Source organism: Megachile rotundata, chromosome 15 (genome assembly GCF_050947335.1).
Source record: "Megachile rotundata isolate GNS110a chromosome 15, iyMegRotu1, whole genome shotgun sequence".
Lineage (NCBI taxonomy): Eukaryota > Metazoa > Arthropoda > Insecta > Hymenoptera > Megachilidae > Megachile > Megachile rotundata.
In genome coordinates this window covers 12,868,731-12,892,659 of record NC_134997.1, presented here as the reverse complement: position 1 = coordinate 12,892,659, position 23,929 = coordinate 12,868,731, and the positions used below count along the sequence as shown (strand labels likewise).

General features: G+C 47.7%; 1 protein-coding gene across 18 annotated transcripts in view; it reads left to right on the top strand.

Annotated features, from left to right (window-relative positions):
- Nucleotides 1-23,929, top strand: part of Kdm3 (Lysine demethylase 3) — a 137,233-nt gene that overhangs the window by 24,260 nt on the left and 89,044 nt on the right. For 7 of the 18 annotated variants that reach the window (XM_076540177.1, XM_076540174.1, XM_076540179.1 and 4 more), the window contains exons 3-7: nucleotides 99-212; nucleotides 2,858-3,052; nucleotides 3,694-3,778; nucleotides 4,156-4,244; nucleotides 14,778-14,877. In XM_076540177.1, the coding sequence (XP_076396292.1) occupies nucleotides 99-212; nucleotides 2,858-3,052; nucleotides 3,694-3,778; nucleotides 4,156-4,244; nucleotides 14,778-14,877 (583 nt within the window). Of the gene's footprint in view, nucleotides 1-98; nucleotides 213-2,857; nucleotides 3,053-3,693; nucleotides 3,779-4,155; nucleotides 4,245-13,597; nucleotides 13,730-14,777; nucleotides 14,878-23,929 lie in introns of those variants that run through there. The other 11 variants (XM_076540184.1, XM_076540180.1, XM_076540183.1 and 8 more) reach the window with 8 other exon arrangements.

Here is a 23,929-nt window from a genome sequence, read left to right as displayed (position 1 = left end):
TGTAGAAAATAGTTTTGATTTATCCGTGTAACCGTTCCGGTGTGAAAACAATCGCCCGAAATACGAAACAGAGAGTCATTGCTGTGATATGCTTGCAGACATTTTATCCGCTGGTGGCGCGTGCAGAATTGCCAGAAGACGCGATGCCTCTCGAATTCATGCAAGATAGAAGGTTGGACTTTGTCGATTATTCGAGACTGAAGCCGTTCACCGTGAGTATCATTCGAGCGAAGAAACGTAGCGCGATTTTCGAACGGGTTCAACTTCTCTTTCGTTGACTGGTCTAATCGATAAGACGCGATAGGATAGTTAGCCGATTAAGTGGCACGCGAGTTCTCTCCCCCGGACTCTCCCAAAGCCACTCGACAACTAGAAACTTACTTCGTTAGAGCACGAAGGAAACTCGGGAGCAAGTTTCGAGGCCGTTGACCTATCCGACAGCCCTCGGGGAATCGTTGCCCCGTCCGCGAGCAACCGTGCTCGAAGGACACGGTAGGGAAACTCTTCGTGTATAGGTCACCCAAAAGTCTATTCCCTCCGATGATTTATTCATTTATTATTCTCGCGAGCTCCGTTGCTCGTTACAAAACTTCCAAGATTGCATTTATAATGGCTCGATACGCTTTCTCGATCGATTTTGCCGCGAAAAAGCTGCACGGTCGTGGAGGAGGTAGCACGAAAAACGATACGATCGATCAGCGAATGGCTGTTCGTCGGCAGGAACGATTCACCGTGCTAGAAAAAGTTTTTACGTTCGAGCGGGTGGGCGAGGATGCGGGGAATTGTTTCCAAGTAATTAAACTAGCGGAACTTTTACCGTTAAAAGTTTTCCTGGTTGGCGGGGATTGTAAGTCGTTCGAGCTATACAAGTTTCGCGAACACGGTGGTCACCTTGTTACGTATTAACTCTTTCGGTGTCACTCGTTGTTCCACGAACGGCTACTATCGATTCTTTAACGAGCCGTTTACGGACGAGGAGAATAATTCGAAGGGATTACGAAGAACGCGGAAGGAGGCATATTTTCGATAAATCGATAAAACGCTCGTGTACGAATACGAGTAGAATCGGGGTCACCGGAGATGATCGGTGCACGGTCACCGCTCGTCACGCGTTCGATCATCGATTTCCTGATAACCGCAGCTGCACTTTCCCTCCGCTGCAAAGAATTGACGGGAGAAAGAGGGGAGCGAGAGAGAGCAAAAAGACGTACATATGCAAATGGAGGGAGCGAAAGAAGACGTAGAACCGCTTCGTAAAGAGGAAAAAGAAGCAACCGGTGCAACTCGGCGAGGTAACAATGGCTGAAAAAGAATATGAAAGGCTCGGTAAAAGAAGAGCCACAGGAAAGAAACGGATAAACGTATGAAAGAAGTAAAAGGAGAACGGCTGAAAGGTGTTGCGCGGAAGAGAGACATCGCGTTAGAAAAATAAAGAGAGAAAGAAAGTTGGTAGGAGTGACGGGTCGAAATTGGTCGAGGCGCAAAAGAGCGACGAGTCTGCTGACCCTGAACTATAAATGCAACGGGTTCTTTCTGCCGGCTGTTTCGGGGCGCATAGCGATCTACTCGCATGCCGAAGGAGGCGCGTAGACGCGTCGCGCCGACACACGAGTATACGCCACGAGAAAGAACACGTGGATTCGTTCGCGATTCCTACCGGAGCCTGGTCGTTTCTTCGCGCGCTTTGCTCTTGTTTCAGGCTGGCCAGCTGCCGGTTTGTCGACGACTCACCGGTGCACCAACATTCGCGAACGTTGGAGAACGGCCAACGCGAGGCGCCAACATATTCCCGTTCTGCCTAACGGTCCTTGGCAAACCTCGCGAGACACCGGTCTTTCTCGTCTTTCTTCTCGCCTTTTTCTCCGTCGAATTAGACCGATTACCGGAGAATCTGATTCGTGGACCTCGAACTCCTCAACTCGATCTAAATAATTTCGTAGAACGGTGTACATTCGTAAATGGATTCTGGATGATCGTACCACGATTTCACTGTGGCGTTTAACGCGCTGTTACGGTGAAAATGGCCGTGCGTCTACGATTGTAGCTTGATTTAAGTATATAACGTCGTTCGATTGCTGTAGAATCGAGAACCGGAATTTAGAGATATAAGATTTTATCGAAGAAGTAGGGAAAGAACGTCGAGAATATCGTGCACGAAACGTCGAGCAAATCGTCGACGATCGTCTCCGAGGCCGTTAAGTGCTGGCGACGTCTTCGGTAATAGCGTTATAATTGCCGTTATATGACTGCCATTATCGTGCATCACCGTCGTCATGCCTCGCATCGTGATTGCACAACGCGTCTGACGTAACGACGCGATCCTGACGTAAGGGAAACATTGACGCAACGTTTCCTCGCGTGTATTGTACTTCGCGTTCTCGTGGAAAATTGCCGAGAACGAAGTCAATGGAACAATGCGATCGCTACGATTTTATCGATTACCGAACCACTCCTCTACTGTTCCATGACCGCGTCGAAAGTTACTCGATTGCCTCGGTATTAAAATTAATCCGTCAATTATTTCGGCGAAGCTTTGTCGTCAAATTCGATCGATCGAAAAAGAGAACACTCGAAGAGATTCGTCGACGAAACGTACGACTGTAACGAACCGCTGCCGAACGAGAATTAATCGTCCAATTAGGATGCGAAATATCGCCCCGAGCAATTTATCGATCAAGAACGATAGCTATCGTTATTATATTCCGTATCAAGAATAGAATTCGTGTCGCTGAAAATTCGCGATTATTTCCAAATAAATTGCTCGTGTTAATAAAACGTCGAGAGCTCTTTTAATTGTCTTTGATCGTATCTCTCGTTTGATCGATAACGAGGCATCAACCGGGTGTTCGTTTTGCAGCAGGAATGGGAGCTGACGAAGGGCTCGGTGCCTTGGGCGAGCGCGGTCAGACGATGGGCAGAGATGCAGGATGGACAGAGGATCCTGCTGACCACGCCGAGCGTCCTGGTGGGCTTCAGGGTCGAGGTTTATCGCGCCGAAGGCACCACGCAATGGTACACTGCCGTCATCGTCGGCTACAACGAGTCCACCAAGGTGAGATCTAAATTCCTTTTATTACAACGTCTTTGCGATCTCGCGACGGCTTCAGTTTCCACTTAAAAAAATTTAAATATCGTGGACGATACTTTTACGTAATGGTAATGAAATAAATATAGAACGCGCGGTAAAAATAGAAGCTGTAGAGTAGGATACTTTCACTTGCGACGAAAGGAGTCGACAGAACGATTAACGAACGAGTCGATCGGTCAAAGACGTTGACGGAGAAGGCTGCGATCGTGAGGCGTCTTAACGAGCGATCCATCGGCTGGACGACCTTTTAACCCTTAAATTGGCAGATACGCCGCGACAGAGATTGCCAGGTTCGTTGGAGGCGAACCATCTGCCCGATCTATAAATTGCTCGTGAAAAAGATTTATCGTCGTTCGGAAGTGGCTCGATGTTTCGATTGATCGCCCTCGAGTATTCGGGTCGAGGGATGCTTTTTCCGTTAACGTTTCCCTGGTGGACGTCTCGTTCTACGAGAAATTGCGGTTCTTTAACGTTAGCAAACTCTTACGAATCAATTGCTATCTGATACACGAGTTAATTAATTTCGAAGCGTGGCCTCGATATCGCGGAATCGTTGAAACCACGCGTTTGATTGCTTATTCACGCTGGCTGCGATGCAATTTCAGGACCTGACTGTCACCGACGACACAGTTCTCGAGGATCACAACGAGGACCCCAGTTTAGTACAAATGCGGCTGATTGGCGACGGAGGTGAGTCACGAATGACCTTCGCGACGAATATTGACGCAGAATCGCTCTCTCCGCGACAAATTGAATAATTCTTCTGTCCCGATATTCCTCGAAGAATAGCTCGTTTCGACAGACTTTAACTATTCCGGAGCTTAAATTTGCCTGCGGGTATTTTCGAAATATAGGAAAATTGTATTAAAAATTCTCGACGTCTCTTGATTCTGAAAACCAGTTCCAATTAAAATTTAAACTCGTGATATCGACTCGATTTACATAATTTAAATCTGGGAAAAATTAGAGAAGCGAGAAAAATTCGAATAACTTTTCACAAAAAATGAAGAAAACGTAAGAAGTTCGAATAACGGTGTCAACTCAATCCTTTTTCTCCTTTTTCGCAGTCGTGGAGAGCATCATGAGAGGCGAGGTCGTCGGCATGACACCGAGGAGGTCGAGGTCATCGACTGCTCTGACGCACGCGCTTGTTGTGGTGAGTGAAATGCAATTCTGTTCTATTATTAAATGGCTATGTAGTTTACGATAAACGATTCGAACAGTGTGTCATATTTTCCTTTTCTTCGCGTCACCCTATTTTCGATCGAAATCTATTGACCGCGATACCGCAGGAATTCGAAGTTCGATCGCGTCTAGCCGCGGTATGAGCTTTTCGACGAATTAGTTTCTGATCGATCAACGAATTAATTTCACGCTTATCGAGGTTAATACCTGTTTTCGAGTCAAACGGTGCGATAACCTCGCGAGAACGTAAAGATAACTTTCTTCTTGCGACCACCTTTTAGCTACGTCTTATCCCAAGGACAAAAACTTGCTCGTAGCCTTTGAACGTTTTATTTTTAGCCAATGATATAAGCACGGTTTAATTCTGCAGGAGAATAAAAGTTTATCGTTGAGTTTACGAGCTTCGAAAAAGTCCTTGGACGGTTTCGCACCTATAAGATAACGAACAGGGTAACTTTCGACGGACCGGACTTATCACCTTATCGTTACCCGTCAACTCGTATTCTTGTTCTTCGAGTTCTATTCGAGATCGGTTACAATTACACCGCGAAAAAGTTGAGCCAGTGACACGGGTGCAGGCGAATCGACTGCTTCCCTTTAACGCGGGAAATCAATAAAATCGTGTTTGCGGCTCTCTCGAGCTTTCAGGAATCAGGAATAGAGTCCGTTGCTACCTTTGCGGCCGACTTCCGCTCGACACGAACACGATTGCTCCACCTTCTTCGTGTCCTCTTCGCTCGATTTCCTGGCCAGACGGTAATCGAATACGCCGGACAACTGCTTCTCGCAAACGATCTTTGTCACCCGTGAATTTGTGTTTTCTCGGATACGATATTCTTTATCTTTGTATCGTAATCAGCACTTACGTCGATACGAAATCAGATATTAATTCTGGATACTTATAAACTTCGAATCGAGTAGATATCGATAGAGCTTCCACATTGTGGATGTTGAGCCCAAAGATTTAATTCAAGAGATAAAAAAATAGGGTGTGCAATCGCGTTAATTGCAGCAGCGGAATCGGCGATTGAACGAAAGCTTTGGAAATGGTAATCAGAAGTCAGTATTCGAAGTAAGTTCAGCCTCGGTCGCAAGCGTTAACCCCGGTTGCCCCGTCCCTTTGCCGTTTCGACAACTCAAAACTTTCTATCGTTAGCGAAGTAATTCTCTGAAAGTTTCGAATCCGACGTTGCCAGCGTCTGCACGAACAGTTATTCCTTCTTTGAAATTTCTTCGTGTCCCGGGAAGAAAGTTTCGCGAGGAACTTCCCGAATTCTCTCCGTCGACCTTACAATCTCGTTAACGCGAGAGAAACCCCGTCGTTCGTAAATCATTTTCTTTCCCGCAAAACCCGAGCTTCCGATTATATCGAACGTTAACTCCCGAGTGGATAAACGTCCGTAAACTTGGTCGTTTTCGCGATTTTGACGAAGATGTCCGATCGTCGGAAAGAAGCGACCGAGAAAGTCGAGCTCGTAGCATGGTGTTTAAAGTGGCTCTAATGGGCGTTTCGAAGAAGCGTCTCGAAACTGGAGAGAGCAAGTTCCATTACGAGCGAGCAGTCGCTGGCTTAATCCCTTTCGGCGAGTTTTCGAACTCCTATAAGCTAGCTCGAGAACTTGTCGACTTATGGCTGTCACGAATTCCGCCAACTTTCCACGCACTCTTCGGGCCAACTTCCGACAGCCAACTCGCCAGGATACCACCGGGATCCTGAAAATTCAAGAAACTTGGCTCGCGTTGTTCGACCGCTCGATCGTAAACCTTTAACGACCGTTTCACGCGTGTCTTCGCTTTAAAAAATCTCGATAAGATCGTTCTTCTGACTCTCATGATAATTAAAAAGGTTCGTATCTGCTACAATCTGCGAGATAAGCGGAGGAATTTATAGAATTTATCCGAAGAAGACGCCGTTTTATCGGTTCGATTAATTTCCCGAAGTATTCTATTTCTTTGGAAGAAGAAATAAAAATGTGCCACGCGATTAAGTTTTATCGCGGACACTTCTCGAAGGTTGCGTAACCGTCGCGTCGTTATCTGCGGTGGAGCCTAAAAATTGCTCGGATAAGAAATCGTTGCAGCTTAGTCATAATTAAACACTGGCTCGGAGTCGATGAAGTTTTCGCGTTCTTCCTCTATCGCGTCGGTACAATACGATCTTCCGTTGCATTTCCGCCCTCCGATCCCTCGACAACATCGAGTTCCGCGAGGGAACTGTGTACGGAAACACTCGCGTTCCCTTCGCGCGAGAATAGGGGGATAAGAAGGATCGTTCCCCTAGCGGCACATCGTGTTTCTCATTAAATTCACCGACAGCTTCTTTAAAAAGAGGCCTCGAGTCGTGCCGTCAATTAAACGCGAACCAGCGGAGGGAAACCCCGTGGAGTTTTCCTAATCGGGAATTCGTTCGGGTGAGAAAGGCAAGGTCACAGGAATATGTCGAAAATCTGACACGGAGTTTCGGTTGTCAGACGGAGACTGACGTTCGAAAGGTTAACGATCAAAACCCGGTCGAAAAACACGAAACAGCGTCGATCGATCGGAACGTAAATATCGGGCAAACGCGTCCCATCGGAGAGGATTTGGCCGGTTGCCAATATCTCTGTCGGACTCGCTCAAGTTCACCTGGAATGTCCGGCTCGTAAACTTCCTCTTGTTTCTATCTGCACGCCCCTTGCCCCGTTGTTCGCTGCCATTTTCATCGGTCCCGTCTCATCTTTATACTCTCCTGGAAATCTAGCCGCTTCCAAGGGTCGTTCAGCCAATAGGGGTGGTTGGCCGAGTGTACGGCGAGCCGGCAGCTCTCGAAGAAAAGGATCGAGCCTCGTGGCACGTGGGAGGACGAGCTGGCAGGGGTTGGTCCGCGAGAGCGAGAACGATCGAGACACGGCCGAAAGAGAAAGATCCTCGTGGATGGAACAGAATGAAACGGAAGGGGGTGACGACGGGAGGGGAGAATGCAGGCCTGGGGGTTAGAGTGGCAGAAAGAGAAACGCGTAGAGGAGAAACGGCAGCTCGGTGGACGAGGAGAGAGAGAGAGACAGAAAGAAAGAGAAAGAGACGGGTTGAAGCTGCGAACCCAGAATGGGAATCGGCACTCGAGAATGGCAAAAGGGGGTGCGTAGCGTGGAAAGTAGGTGGGGCAGGGGTGGGTGGCTGGCTGGCTGGCTGGATGGGGTTGGGGCGGCGGTCGGTAGCTGTATTGATTCTCGGGCAGGTCACGTTGGTGGGGGTGTTGTCGACAGTGGGGGTTAGCTGGTGGTTGGCGCGAAACACATCCCTGCCCGGCCAGAGCTAACGCAAAACATCAGCCTGTAAATTGGTTAATTTCGTTCCCGAACTATCCGAAATTCCGGCAAGTTTCGTTTCGCCTGTCTACGCCGAAGCCTGCATCCTTTGACGCTCGCGAGCGCGCTCCTACCCCTACGGACGCACGCTGCATGCTCGAATTGCCGGTCCACGGTACTTCCTCTGCAACGTTTTATTCCGTTTACAGCGAGACGATCGTGGTACGATTCTGGTTGAAAGGTACGCCTATATCCGCCAACTGGCGACCATGAATCATTGATTAGACCAGCCAGGAACCAGTAAGTTTATCATTTATTACGCATTCGTTCGCATTGGCGTTCGTTAGCGATCGTCTAAAATTAGACGTGATCGCTGCTAAACGGTAGAAATTTTTGAGAACCACATCGAAATCTGGCGATCGCGTGGCCGTTCGACATTTCTAAACATCGATTACCCCTTCTCGAACATTGAATCGAGCTGGAATTTGGCCTGGAATTCCTCGAATCCATCGAACTACCGACGATGCTTCCGTTCCTTTGTACGCGACTCAATTTCGCGGTAATTAAATTTGCATCGAAAGTTTCATGAAAGTTTAATCGCGACGACGGTCCCGGGAGCCGCCGGCCTTTACTAACGTCCGACTATTACGCTCGAGAAGAAGTAATTCGTTAAAATTCGTCGATACAAAGGGTGAAAAAAAGCGAGAGAAAAAGAAGAACAAACCAAAGAAGCATCCGGTGGAAAAGCTCGCTAGGAAATGGCATTAATCGCGATACTGCTCGAGCTTCCGCAACCTCGGCCCCGCACGCGTTCGCGAATAAATTATTCGAACCAAAATGCCCCGGAGAATTTCGTTTCCGTGCCCCGGCAACTTTCCACCGATTATATTTGCGTTTCGAAACGATCGTCGTTTTCCGAGCGGCCTTAATTAACGGCAGCCAACTCGCTGCAAAACTTGGCGTTCGCCTACAAGTTTCGAGAACAGTTCTTCCAAACTAAACGATCGAAGACGCTTTATTCTAACGAGTAGAGAATTTTCAAATCAGTATTTGAGAGGAGAGAAGCTTGTTCCAGTGTAATATCGTCTCTAGAATTTCGTCTCGACTTAATTCCGTTTCGCGCGTATTAACGATTCGATCGCGAGCGAACTCGGTCGTGGCCGATCGTAGCCTATTTCGGCGATGCAACGTTATTTCGCTGGAACTCGCAACACCGGAGGTAGGATCATTTATTCCGTGGCATCTCACGATAGACGGGGTTGACCCTGGCAATTTCTCCTTGAATCTCTGGTGACGGAGGGTTGTTTGTGGCCCCTCCCTCGCGCCGACTCTCTCGATATCGTTGACGCGCGCGGAGGGTCGGAATTGCACGTGTACGTTCGTCGTCGGTGCGCTCTCGTGCTCTCGTGCAGCGGTCCGCCTAGCTCTGTGCAGGACGCGTGTACACACGCGCGCGCACACGCTCGCGAGAGTAAGCACGTAGCATTGGCTGGCGCCAGAAGGCCTTCATCGCCCGTTCCACCTGTTTGTGCCGGAGTTTCCCCGCTTGGAAACTTTCAGTTCCCAACAACAAAGTTCCCGACTGGCCAAACTACTCCCGAATGACGTGCCGGATCGATACTTTGTAAGCCGCATAAATAAAGCCGGCACGCTCGCGACTCGTTCGCCCTACCTTCCGCGTTTCATCGTCCATGCATAACGGACTCTCCGTCTCGCTCTCCTCGCGCACGACTGCCTAACCAGTTTGCCGTTTTATTTATCCCCGAGAAATCTGATGGATTCCTCTATCCACCGTGAATTTGGGTGAAATTTTCGAGAGCCAACAGGGAGAAAACCGAGCGTCGAAATGTTCCTTATCGAGTAACGGTATTCCGAGTCCACTCGGTTTTTCGAACGCGAGAAATTTGAAGCTTAGAATCCGAAGAATTCGAGAAGCGAGGGTCAACGACTCGAGATACCGGAGGAAGCGAAGGTATCCTGGCGCGCATAAACACAAGGTACGCCGATACTCGGCAATTGCGAGTCCGAACGAGCGACGTCGAATCGAATTTTTATGCGCGTTTACTCGTGATTATGTCTAATCCTCGATACAGGAGATAATCGAGGTCATCGACCGCTTTACTGACAACGATTTCACGAGGCACAGTCGAAAGCTTCCTTTTGGTGTTAAGCGAATGATTCCATGACTAGGAGATCCGTAAAATTTGACCGGGTAAATTTTTGGCTGCGAAAGAGTTAAACGGCGATAAGTCCAAGATTCGACGATGGAGCATCGTAGGGCGAAGATCGCGACCAAACAAGGTTGGCGAAAAGAGAAAGCAAGAGGGCGAAAGGAGGGCGAGAGAGAGAGAGAGAGTCGGTCCCGACAGTTTATCGGGTATGCATCAACGAGCCACGTTTGCAATATTATCGTCGCTCGCGTGACGCTCCCGGTTTTCGAAGGCGGCTGCTCGTTGCCTAGGGTCTCGAGATGGGGGTCGTGGTAACGGATGAGCGGGAGGGGGTAAGGGGTAGAGTATATCGGGTGGATAGTCGAGGGTGCGAGGGGCCGGGCGGGGCGACGGTCGACGCGGAGCGCGGGCGGGGAGACAGGCTATGGCAGGGAGTCGGTGGTGGGGGAAGAGTCGAGTGGTGGGGGAAAGGATCGGACGAAGCTCGACGAGCACCAGTAGACGGCAGCACTGCGGGCCGCGCGTATCGCAGTTCGCGTCCGATCGTCTGCGCGCTCTTGTCTTTGCACTCGTCGACTCACCGTCGTCGTCGTCTCGAGGGTGAAGGTGCCCCCACCCTCGCGACTCACCCCACCTCGAAGATTCGTCTATCGTTGCCACCGTGCCGTGCCGCGTCGCGTCGCGTCGCGTCGTATCGGCGCGTACGAGCAGTGACGCTTCGTGCCGGCGTTTTATCCGTTCGCTCGGTTCCGTGGTTTTTTCCGCTCGGTTTTTCGAGAAACGAGCTTGCTTATCGAGTGCCGTGCGTCGAGGAACAGAGAAGGGTGCAAAAGCGAACGAGCTCGGGAAAAGGAGAGAGAGAGAAAGAGAGAGGGAGCCGAGGCGGAGGAAGAAGGTGATTTTGTGTAAAACCGGAGCTGGACCACGAAAGGATCGACGATTCGCGATGCGGCGATCGCGGCCGTTCGCTCCGAAGTTCGCTGCGCGTCGCTTCCGCGCGAACATAGTCGACGGTTTGTTCTCGAAATTAACCGGTTCGTTTGACGGTGTTGGGCGGGGACCGAGGCGTTAAAGCCTCGGCTTTTGCTCGAGCGTCTCCGTTCGACTCGACTCGCCGGTTCTCTTTCGCGCGTTTTTTTTCGATTTCGCGTCGAAGCCGTGCAGCGAGCCAGCCATATTTGACGCGTGCGATCTCGCCGGAGCGAAGTAAGTCGGAGGTCGATCGACTCGCGTCCGCCGTGTGCTCTCGAATCGCGATTCGACGTTTTTCGGAGCGTTTATCGATACGCGCGTGAAAGAAATTGTGATTCGCGCGATGGATACGAGTCGCGAGTGAAATGCCCTTCGAATTGGCAACCTTCCCGAACGCAGTGCTCCCGAAAACGCGCCGCGTTCCCGACCGAGCGTGTCCGAGACAAATTATCCGCCACGATATCGTTCGCGGATAGTCGATCGTTTCTTCCGGCCGAATCACGGCGAGTATCGAGGGTGTCGCGACCGCGATCGTCGCGAGAATCGTTCGATCGATGGGGTCCTCTTCGAGAGAGGTCAGTGGACAACGAAGATGATTGTTGCAGTGAAGGAGTGAAGGGAGATCGTCTCAGGAAGATAATAAAATCCGACGGATTTCGTTAACCGTGAGAGTAATCGTGGAAGACATCTGTTCGTATCGGTTTCTCGTGGCGCGAATATTAATTTAAGCCGGTGCTCGGCAAATGGTTGTGTGCTGTGTCAAGTAAGTGAAAGTCAAGCGCGACGGACCGCCATATTTTTCATGGATAAACGTGCACCACGGTGACCGGCTCGAACTGGTTTCGATCCCACCAGCTCCAGCGCCACGAGACGTAAGTGTTTCATCGTTCCACTCGTTTCAAAGATTCCACTCTGATTGCCACCTCCGCCTATAATGGCGGATTTAACGCGATTACCTCGTAGACTCGATCGGAAAACGTTCTTTTCGACCTCGCTCGCTTTTTTCCCCTCGATATTTTTCGTTCGCCGCGTAATTATCGCGCGATAGTTATCTGCTCGGCGTCAATTACCGCACCGGTATTAAAATACGCTTCGTTCGGTCACGATGCCTCGTTAGGAATCGTACGCGATCGCCTCGGGTTTCTCGAACAATGGGAAGGCTTAATTACCCGCTCGTCTATTTACCGAAGTAAAAAATCCAGCCAGACGTAACTCGCGTTGGCGGCTTTGAACTTTGAGAAATTCTTCGACTCGATCGATCGAATGACCTCGATTCGTTCGATCGCATCCGTTACTCGATATTAAAACGTTCCTTAAACACGATTTCACCGCCGTTTTACGTAAACGATTATTTCATTCCGATCGAAAACCTTCGACGACGTTCCTCGGCAGAAAAACCGCTTTTAAAAGGTGCTCGAGTAGAGTTTACCCGGATAAATATGCAAAAGCTGCTATAACTCGAGAGAACCGGTGTTCGTACCGCTTCCGCGTTCGAGATAACGTTGCTAGAATTCCTCGCGTGGAACAAAGAAAAAACGCGTATGATTTATTTAACGTTAATTACTCGTTGGAAAAATATACGAAAACGAACGTCGTTAAAATACGCGTTGACCTCGATCGAAGAAACACGAATCGTAAGAAAAGGATCCCTAAGTTGAAAAGTTGTTTCTCGGGATTCTGGGCCAGTGTGCGTGGCGTTGAAACTTCGCAGTCATAGCATGAATCCATTATACACGCGTGATAGGAAGGAGAGCGAAACGGAGCGAGCGAAAGAGGAGGAAAGAGGAAACGCGAACTCGTCGGAGAAGGGAGCTCGAGCGAGACGGAGCGATAGGGTATAGAACGGAAGGAGCAAAAGGGTGGATGGGTTAGGTGGGTGGGTGCATGGGTGCGCAACGAATAAGCGAGAAAGACGGAGGGAAGAGAAAGAGAAGGACGAATGGTAGGGAAAATGAATTCTCGTTGGCAGTCAGATAACCCGGGTACGATCGATCGGAATATCTGCCGGTCTGTTGGCGTTACACGCTCCGCTTACATAGAAACGCCGCTTATATATAGAACATCGGCCATGTGCCACTCGGGCATACGTATGTATGTACATACGTATGTACGGATGTGTACATAAACGCGTCTGCGACTCTTTGCGAACGACGGGAACGCATGTACTATGCATGAATGCGTATACGGGGTGGCTCGATTTAGCCACTACCTTTTTTCTTCTTTTTCCAAGGAAGCACGGAAACGAAACTTTTACCTCTTTGCTGAATTATTTTTTCCCTCTCGAGTTCTTTCCCCGTTCACTCAATTTTCTAATTCGGAATATGCAAAACTTCCGACCTGACGCGTATACTCGATAATAGAGGCACGCGAGGATACGTCGCGTGACAAATCGCGAGGATAGAAATGGACAGAGCGTAAATTAAACAGCAGTTTATTATTCAAAAGCTTAACTCGAAACAACCGGAATTCTCCGGAGAATAGGTTCGAACGCGTTAACGAGCGTGAATAAACGCGCCGTTATCGGTCGTCGCTTATCGCTCGTCAAGGTATGTACAGACGGATCCCTCTTGACTGTCAATACCTCGCCGAGATACTTGACTTGTATGCGAGTCAAGTATGCGCATAGATAAAACGAGTCACGTCGACCGTTGTCGCGTATCAGAAGCGCTAACGATACGCCAGTTACGCGAATTCGTTCGAATGCCTTGAATACAATTGTTTTTCCTGCATATTTCGGCGCTACTATCCTACTATCAAACCTAGATCCTACTATGGAAGTTTACTTCTAGCGAATTATCAATTCTCGCTTATGCACCGACGATAAAGCGATTAGATTCGAGTGGAAGAAAAAGGGAGAAACGCGTGGGTAAGGCTGCAAGATATTCGCCAAGGTTTCTGGCCAGGGTAAAATGGCGAAGATACACGGGTGGCGGGGTGCGGGGGTCTCGTGCATGGGTGGACCAGTTCATAGGCAGGAAAGAGCAACCGGTATCCGAGGAGAACCGGTATACCGGTTTGCCGCAAAGGTAGGTGGTAAAAATCGCTGAACAAGCGAGTTGGCCAACTTTACCACCCTTCGTGCTCGCTATCGATCAAAAGTTTGGCCGCGACCGCGTTCGCGTGTCGCCTTTCTCCGAATTTCCTAGAAAAAACCCATTTGCTCGTTGATCTTTTCCAGCCGCGCTAATCGATTAATCAAAGTTTCTTGTCGCGCGCACACGCGTTCGAGCGCGTCGCGATTAATTAGATTATCATCTGCCGGAAAAAGGTATCTAGTGGCAACGACTCGTTATTATAGGATGAGACGGTCCTTTGGCGACCTTACTCCTGAAAGTCTAGTTATTTCGGCAACATCGGCGGAGTTGTCGAGCATCGAACGAAAGAGACAAGTAGAGAGGGCAACTATTTATTTCATGGGCTTCCCTCGTAGACGGCCTCCCCTTTTAATGCTCGCCTGTGTGTACACGAGTCGTACATCAGCGACCGCGGCTACATAAGGGGAAGCGGTCGGTATGCGAGGAAGGCACACGAGGCTACATAAGGGCCACATAATGTGCGTGGCCATGTGCATCCGGCGGAATGCGACGGCCTAGGTGAAATGCCTGGTCCCGTGCCAGAGACTTTAACCTCGATTCGCAATAAAACAGGCTGGAGTCTTCTTTTCTGGCACTACGGCCAGGAGGAGGTCGTGACCCGGACTAGCGCCTTTTCAGCCGTATCACAGGACGCGTTCGAATAAAGGGAGCACCGCTAAAATTACACCGTCGTGGAACTCGCCTTTTCCTCGATTTTCCTATCAAAAGTTTCGCGGTAGTTCCTGACCACCGGCGTTTACCTCCCGATGTCGTTTACCTACGGTAATAAATGTTGAACCGCGAACCTTGCTTCTCTGCGTACCGTGACTTCACGAACTTAGCGTACAAAGAACTTCAACCTCCGGAAACGATGAAAGTCGAAAGAGCAAAATTGATCTCATGTTTTTTTACTAGCGAAAGCAGCTGCTCGAAACGCGGTTGCGAATCGCGGTATTTTTGGAGCGGATCGCTAAATAAACGATTCTTTTTGGTATTTCAGCCGCGACCTGGAAGGAGGCCCCGAGGACGTCCTGGAAACGCCGCGCAGTTACCGACTACGCCCAGGATACAGAGTCCCATTTCGCAGCAGCTCGAAAAAGGTACGACTTTTGTGAATGTTTAAACGCTCGCCCCGGATATTTATAGTCGGCCTCCTCGAATTAATTTCTCGTTTAAAACCGCGCGTTTCAATCGTTTTTCCACGAATATCGATACGATCTAATACGTTGATCGAACAAATTATCGTATCGATCAGATAACCAGGCGTATTATGCGCGTCATTTCTGGTTCAGTAGAAAACAACGGTGACGCGAACGATACGTCTTTTCAAGGCGACTGGCACCTTGAAACGTAGTTCATTTTGTATATGCCACGAGGTTAACGATGACCGGTTCCGTGAATTTCATTTAGTCCGAGAAACTAATAAGGCGAGAACGTCACGTAATTGTTACGGACAAATTATCATACCGATACAAACGCGTAATGACCGTGCGAGATACGATTATCCTTGCAAATTACAATTTTCTACGAGAATCCGTTAATTCTAAAATTCCTGACAAAATTTGTTATCCTTGCAAATTAGTAAATAGAAGTTGCAGAAGCAATCTTACTCGCGTGCCTAGAGTCATCAAAGCTCGAATCTAAAAATCCAATCGATGCTTTGACCTGGTTTCCTGTAGCCTTTCGATCGTTTCGCAATTAATCGAGAAGGTAGTCGGGCAAAAGGAAAAGGTAGATTCCGTTTGCCAAACGCCGTTCTATATCAAAGTCTTCCGCATGGTTGACGAAGCGAGGTCAAGTAGGGTTTGTCGTCGTCGAATCGAGTCGAGGCGAGGCCACGATCGACCGATCTACTCGAAGGTCAGACAAAGAGGTTTTAGGACGGCAGGGGAGCTCGTTCATTGATTAAGCCGATCCGAGGGACCGTGTGGAATTAGGGCCGCCTTAAAATGCATCGCCTCTAGGGACAGAGAGTATAAAAAGAAGAGGGAAAGACGGAGAGAGAGAAAAGGGCAAAGAAAGCTCGTCAGGGTGGGATAGAAGGAGAGGCGTACCGAGGGGAATAAATGATTCGAAGAAGCGAGTAGGACCGGTCCACAAACAAAAGACTCGTTGCCAGGTCTGGCTGAATCTCGGGTCTAAGGAGAGAGGGGGAAGGTTCGAGGAGAAGAAAAGAATCCGTAGGAGCGATTTCAGACAGGAAGGAAGTGCTGACTCCGAACCGAGGGAAAGAGGGTGCTGATGTTGATGGAACGAACTCCGGGATTCTGAAGTCTTTGTGTCCGGAACGTTTCTTAATCCCGCGTGTACCAGCGTTTTCTGTTGCTCCTTTTTTGTTTTTCTTTCACTCGGTTTGTCGCGATTTCTCCCTCGCTATGAATCGATGGAAGAGATCGACGACCTTGTTAAATTTTTAAAAGGTATCCGTCATGTTGATCTAAATTGGCAAGCGCGATCGGAGTAAAACGGTTTGGAAACGGAAACAACGTCGCGCGTACGAAACGTCGAATTTAAGCGAACAAGTGACACGAGGACGAAATTTCAACGTAATTCGATTTTCTTGGCGACACGACGAAGCAGCTCCAATTACGGAATCAGGGTATATAGTCTTCTCCGATGGAAGTTTGCTGCCACAATAGTATTCGCTCGGTGAATTTAATGAAAGACAACCACGTGACCCGACACGAGCAGATCGTTCTCGGCGTGCACTCAAATAGAGCTACCATTGGAAAACTATTTCCAGCTAGCTTCTCTTCCGATAGCCTTTGAATCGGTGAAGTTAATTGGCAGAACTAATTTAATCGCTAATTGGAGATATTCTTAAATATATAAACGGCATCGAACCTTTGTCCCGGTGTATTTCCTTATCTGTCTCGATTATCCGTCCGTCAGACATTTCTGTCAGCTTCCTCGTTTCGGATAATTTTAACGATTCCTCCGTAAATTTCTGTATCAAATCATTTGTTCCCGATTTGTCGAAGTCGCTGACAAAGTACGCTATTTTCGGCTGAGGCCTTTGGGTCTATTTGTAACTTCGGATGTGGGAGAATCACCGCGAAATTTTTCCGACTCGAGCTCGTTAAACGCGGTCTGTCCGAGTTAGAAACCGTGACTTTTTCCCCCCTTTCCGCGCGGAGAAACAAGCAGCAGGAAGTCGAGAGAGAAGCGAGTGCATCGCAAAAGTCCCCTTACGTCACCGAGCAAATATAACCGGCACGATTGCTCCTCTATTTCTTCATCCTCGTTTCCTTCGCGTCCACTCCAACCTCTAGAGTACTTGGCCACCTCTCGGAAGCGTAAGCATCGATCGTCTCTTAATTTACTTTCTTTTTATTCGCGCGACTCGTGAATTCGGAGCTAAGTCGGACAAATCCGAGAGATTTCTTCGGCAGCGCATTTACGAGCGGATCGATAGCGGGCGATAGAAATCGCTTGGTCATCCAACGTCTCTATTCGGAGATATTCGGAGAATCCCTCCGGGAAGCTAAAGGAGAATCCGATGCTCGCGTGGAAAGCGAAGAAATTTATACCCTCGTTCTGGGAAATCTGTCCACTCTTTCGCGATCAAACATTCAAAGACACGATCTTTCTTTCCGCGACGAGGCAGGCAGCCACGCGCTAATAAAGTAACGAGGCCTCCTTTGAAGTGGGCCTGCGTCGCTGTAATTCCTCGCTTCGTCTCTGCTTTCTTCTCTTTTCTTCCTCTTTTTCGCCCTCCGTTTTCCCTCCGAAAATAAACGCGAACCGGATGACACGTTGCTGAAAATACAACCGGACCGTTAACGTGTCCTCTCCCTTGGCCAACGATATTTCCTAGTAATTACGATGGAAACACGGGAAACCAGCGGCGGAGAAGAATTCTTTTCTGTTCGAGGGAAAACCCCTCGTTGCGTGAATATTTCAGACAGAAAGAACCCTGTTGAGGGAGAATTAAATGGACGCTCGTTGAAAGTACTAAACGTTAATTAGGGAAACGCGTTCGTAGTTTTTTCTCGCGGCCGTTGCTAATTAAACGACGAGTTGCGTGCTTCGTAATTGCGTGAATATCGAATGACGAAACCGGCAAATTGACGTGGCCAAAATTCAGTTCCGAACTTTTAATTTTCATGAGAAATGCTGCTCAATTTTACTAGAAGTTCGGAGTTCTATAATTTACAGTCAATAGCATCGACTTAAACTTTCTTTACTTGCATTATTTTCATGAGACACATTCGTGATCAGTTTTACTGGAATTGATACGCTGTGGAGTTCTATAGTTTTCACAGTCAAAGCATCGATATGAATTTTCTTTACTTGCATTATTTTCATGAGACACATTCGTGATCAGTTTTACTGGAATTGATACACTGTGGAGTTCTATAATTTCACAGTCAATAGCATCGATATGAATTCTCTTTACTTGCACTATTTTCATGAGACACATTCGTGATCAGTTTTACTGGAATTGATACACTGTGGAGTTCTATAATTTCACAGTCAATAGCATCGATATGAATTTTCTTTACTTGCATAATTTTCATGACAATTCATTCGTGATCAATTTTACTGGAACTGATACGCTGTGGAGTTCTATAATTTGCACAGACAATAGCATCAACATGAACATTTTTAATTGCATTATTTTCATGAGACACATTCGTGATCAATTTTACTGAAATTGATACACTTGGGAGTTGTACAGTTTGCACAGTCAATAGCCTCAGCATGAACTTTCTTTAATTGTATGATTTTCGCGAGACACATTCGTGATCAATTTTATTAAAATTGATACACGTCGGAGTTCTATAATTTTCACAGTCACATGAACATTTTTACTTGCACTATTTTCATGAGACACATTCGTGATCAATTTTACTGAAATTGATACACGTCGAAGCTGTACAGTTTGCACAGTCAATAGCATCGACATGAACTTTTTTTACATTGATACTGTAGTTCTGACACATCAAACAAATAGTGCAAAGCACATGTTTGAGGGAAAAAGTGCTATTTCCATTTATTTTGACTCGGTGTCGCGGCCGTTTCGCAGATCCATCATCGGTTACGCAAGGGTAATAAACAGAATCATTGGAACATTGTCGCAAAACACGAGTGTACACGATGATGCGAAAGAGAGAAATGGGTGCAAGTGCAGCGATCTAAATAGCAGGGAAAAACGATGGTAGAGAAAGAGCGATAGGAAAGGGAGATCGTTCGGGAAACGAGATTGATAGCGGTTGCTGGTCGTGTGCACGGGTTTGCTTGGCAGACTACCAATCCTGCTCGCGAGTCGTCGACACTCGTGTTCCCTCTTGCCTCCCAGCTGGCAACTTTTCAAAGTCGAGTAGTCGTGCTCGTTTCAGACGAGACGAAAGGCTCGGTGCGTACCTGCCGTCAGCGTTCGAACCGTGAGAACCGGGAGGCACTCGCGGGAAACGGTAAATCGAAAGATTTATTGGAAATCTCGGCGAAAGGTGGCTCACCGTGTTCGTTAAGATCCCTCGAGGTGCAGTCCCGTCGAGCATGGAAAAGTGGAGCTTTTCGATCCGTGACGATCGTTCCGATCTGATTCGCGGTCCGTTTAATGGAGTTGCTCTCGTTTCGAGACGATCGGTTCGATCTCTGTGACGCAATCGCGAAACGTTGACTGGCATCTTGGATTAAAACGTCTCGTTTGTCCGATTCGAGTGTAATGCATGCATTAGATATGCCACGCGTCTACGCATCTGCCAGCCAACTTTTCAATGAACGCGTGGGTCGAAGGGATTTACGTATATTTGTTCGAAAACTATGTACCGTTACTTTTCCAATTATTCGATAATCGGTGAACCTAGGTAGAATGCAGGACGCGTCCTACACGTGAAATATCTGAAAGTCTCGGACGATGAAAAACGAGGAGTCGTGTTTCGATTCACGGATGCGCTGGAAAATCGTGGAGCTAAGGCTCGCTCGTAGGAAACGTCCGACGAATACACAATTTCGAAGATCGATATGGGCCGTGTTGGCATACGCGTTCACGTATGCGCAGTTGCGCAATACAGTGGCCAGACGGCATGCAACTGCAGGGAAAAGGGGGTCGAAGTTTTCCATCCGTTGGCTCGAACGATCGCGACGCCGTAAATGCACGCCGCGACTTTTGAACGAATCCCGGAGATCGGCAAGTCGCTCGATCGATCTTGTCCGACAGTCGGAATCCGGCGAGAAATTTCTTTCGCGTCTCGGTTAATAAAATCGCGCGAGGGAAAAGAATTTCCATTCGATCGATGGATTAATCTGGCTCGCGTCGTCGGGCGAGAAAAACGAGATGGAAGGACGCGAATGACGCGTGTAAACAGCGTCGTGTGTGCTCACCGTTCGAATCAATACTCGGCCGCGTCATTACATTCGGACTTTTGATTCAGTCAGCGTGGAAATGCGAGCTCAGCCAAAATCTATTCGGGTCAACGAAAATCGATGCGAACTTTTCCCAAGGATTGTCGAGAAAAAATGTTATTCGGTTTATCAACCGTGTTTCGTCCAAGAAACGTTCGTCCCAACTTTTCAGCCGAGCACGGGAAACCGATGCCAAAGCCGAACGGAATTCGAGAGCGAGCTTTACGGTTCGACGTTTCGCGCGACAGACGAATTTACAGAATTCCAGGTAGCGGTAAAGGGAATTTTGAGCAAATACGAGGGAAACGGGTGGGTTGCTGACGGGAGCACGAGACGGAATCGAGCAAACTGAAAGTTAGTTTGCAACAATAATTATCAGAGTTCTGCGACTAGTGGGCAAAACGAGCGCGCCAAGCTTAAACCGGAACGCATATAGCCCCCTAATTATCTAGGGATCGCCATCTACTTCTACAAAAACAAATTCAAGCATTACGATTTTTCTCGCTTGAATTTTATCCAGATTGTAGGGTAAGGTTGCTCAAATCGTACCCCCTAAGAAAAAACAATGAGTATTTAGCAAATATGTAAAAACTATATTTGCTATTCGATTCTATTGTAAATATTGTTTTTATTTATTAGGACAACTCTGAACAATCTTTGTGTTGTCATATAAATTAATTCTAATGTAGCTGTAGCAGCCGTAACACTTTAAATTGTAGAACAGGTACGACTTAAGCAACATTACCCTAATGATCATTCTTCTACAAATTTAACTAAATCGCAAACGGTTTCACCTCGATGGAGATCGATGCGGATTTTACGAGCCAGATCCTTTGATCTTCGAAGAAAGATCCGCTTTTAAGGGATGAGCCCCTATCCCGACGGTCCAGCTTTCCGGATTTTATCGCCGTAGTTTCGCGTTAGGAATATCGATGACAGTAAGAAACATCCTCCGTATGAACTCGACGAGTTTCTCGAAACGTATCGCCGACTATTCACCGGAAAGTTCCGCGTTTTATAACTCGACGTCGATATCGCGGGCGTTAAATCGTTTAATTTATATCGGATGTCGCGGAACTCGTCCGCGGACGAAAAGAAAAGCGATTTCGAGCAAAGTCTGTTGGAATCCGCTACGTGGCGACTTCTCGATCCCCGGGGCACGTCTCTGCTCGTTCCTTGCACGTACAAACTTTACGGGAAACTTTGCTCGAGTAGTTTCTTCTCCGTCTGGAGATCCCGGAATGCGTTTCGCAAACTTTCCTTCGCCTCTTATGAAACATTCTTCTCGTTGTCTGCCGCGGTCCTCCAATTCTACCGATCGTGCTACGAAATTAAAGCGCTACGAAACTGAAAGTTTACATCACTGTTTGGAGACGATTAAATTTACGCTGTGTAACTCAAAGTTTCTGATAGAGTAATATATGTAGAAATAGAGTTTTATCCTTAAGCTTTAATAACTATCCTTTTATTTAAGAGAACACAACAGTTAACCGGGCTAATGACCATAGTAGTCGACGCCCGCAACAAGAATCAATCAATCAATCAACAACAGTTAACTCACAATGAGAACACAATAACGTATTGAACTATTAAACATAGTAAAATCGTTCTTATTTCTAAGCTGACAGAACAACATTACTTTTTCAAAACGCTGGCAACCACTTCCACACAACATTTCACACTGATTCTTTCATTAATCATCATTCACTGCAGATCATACACACAGTGGTTGCCAAACTATACACTTTACATCAAACCAAACATAAAATACACTACACTCCCACATACATTATGTCAGACTGGTGCTAGTAGCATTACTAATAGATAGTCAAAAAATTTCTTTCCTTGCCTTCTTTTTCTGCCAACCCTCATACGTAGAAAGACAAAAATTTGACTACACGCTAGCAAAGATAGTAGCACTAGTGTAGGTCCCTTACGGACTATGAAAACATCGTTTCCGAAGCTATCGTCGCCAAATGTGTTCCTTTCTCGAGAAGCTCCTCGAGAAGCGCATAGTTTATTTTGTCTGTCTCCGCCCACTTGTCGGAAGTTTGCGCATTAAGAACTCCGTAGACGCGATTGCCGCTCCGATATCAACCGAACAAACTTTCGAATGCTCGACTCGTGGTTTCGATTGCTCCTCCCGTTTAGTTTTCCCCTTTGTTTCGATCGGTCGAATTGTTACTCGGAGGGTTGCTTATTTAATGCCGGTGATGGGTGACATTTTCCAAAAACGTAACTGTTCAGGGGTTATGTGAAATAAAATAGACGCGTAGAAGTTTTAATCTTATAAATTATATACAAAATGTAGGAAACCTGCAATGAGTAGTGTTGCAGATATGCCACGTACCAATCAAATACACAATAGCGTCATCTGTTCGTTTTAATTTGAATCAACCGCTTTCAAGGTATTTTGTTAGTTGATAACTTTTGGTAAAATTAGAAAATCATGCATTTAAGGGTTAAATTAAACGGTGAAGAAACTATTGAAGAATTTGGTGGTTACAAGACGAACGTACAGTTAGAACTAACTAAAAAGAACTGCTACGACAGTACATGCATTTATGGAGTACTTGCAGGCTCCAGACCTTAATTAAACAATAACTTGGAAAGATGTAGGGTTTTCTAAAAACGGATAAACATGGTCAATGCTTTAACTTCGACAGCATTCTCCGCATCACTATCGAGAAAGCAGATGTTGCAGCAAAAATTGCATTTCTGAGCAAATCAGTAAATGAAGGGAATTATAAAGCCATTGAGCGTAATAGCACAGCAAAACTGATTCGCCTCGTTAAGGACACCCGAACCGACGAAAGCTGTGCTCATCGAATTTAGCTGAGCCAATATTACCGCTATCGCGGCAAACACTTAAAATTGGTGTCCATAATGGAGTATCGGGGTAGTGTAATTTTCGCGGCATAATCGAGGCGCGCGATAACGATAGGTACAACGCATCGGCTCCCTTTAAACGGCGTCTCTGTGCAGGTTCGCTCCCCCTGTCCCCCTCGATTCCCAGCGGTGCGGTGGTTGCATAATCGCTCGAACGAGCCAAAGGCGGTCCCCGAGAGCAGCTGTTCGTCGTTGAATTCTAGCGGACGTGCACCTTCCGTCGCGGTCGCGTTGCCAGGGGTTGCGCAGGTGCAACGATGGTCGCGGAGCAGGTGGTGCATGGCAGATACCGATGCGAGTGCTCCTCCAGGGATCTACACCGATTTCTCGTCGAGTCGCGAGATTGCCTTCGGGCTTTCCTCCGTTTCTCCCGATCAGCCATCGTGTCTCTGTTTTGTTTATTCTCGCTGACCGCGTGGTGGTCTCGTTAAATCCTCTGTCCGAGGCGTTTCGGGGCTGAATTTCATCGATGACGACGGACAAAAAGGCGAGAGCGCCGGTGGAGAAAATCGATACGGGTCAGGATCGGATTCCAATTTGCACAGGTGGGCAGAGGAGTGTGGGTGCCGTGGGCTCGGTTTGCGTCGGGCAAAACCGAAAGTGAGATTAGCTTCGTTCCGGCTGGCAGGCCGCCAACTTCTCCCGTGCTCGCTGCTCCCGGTTTTATTGGGCTCGCGCACGCATGCACGCGCGCAGACACGGTCCGGATTTCGCGCGACCCGCTATTCCCGTACATCCGGGTCCTGCTCCGACGGATATATCGGACCGAAACCCTCTCTCTGCTCGCTGTCGCATCATTCTTATAGATGGTCTTTCGCTCCGAATTTATCGCTCTTTTTTCCACGCTTTGGTAATTGGACCGATCTTTTGTCCTTAGACGCTCCATTATACTTGGCCGTGGTTGTCGCGAAA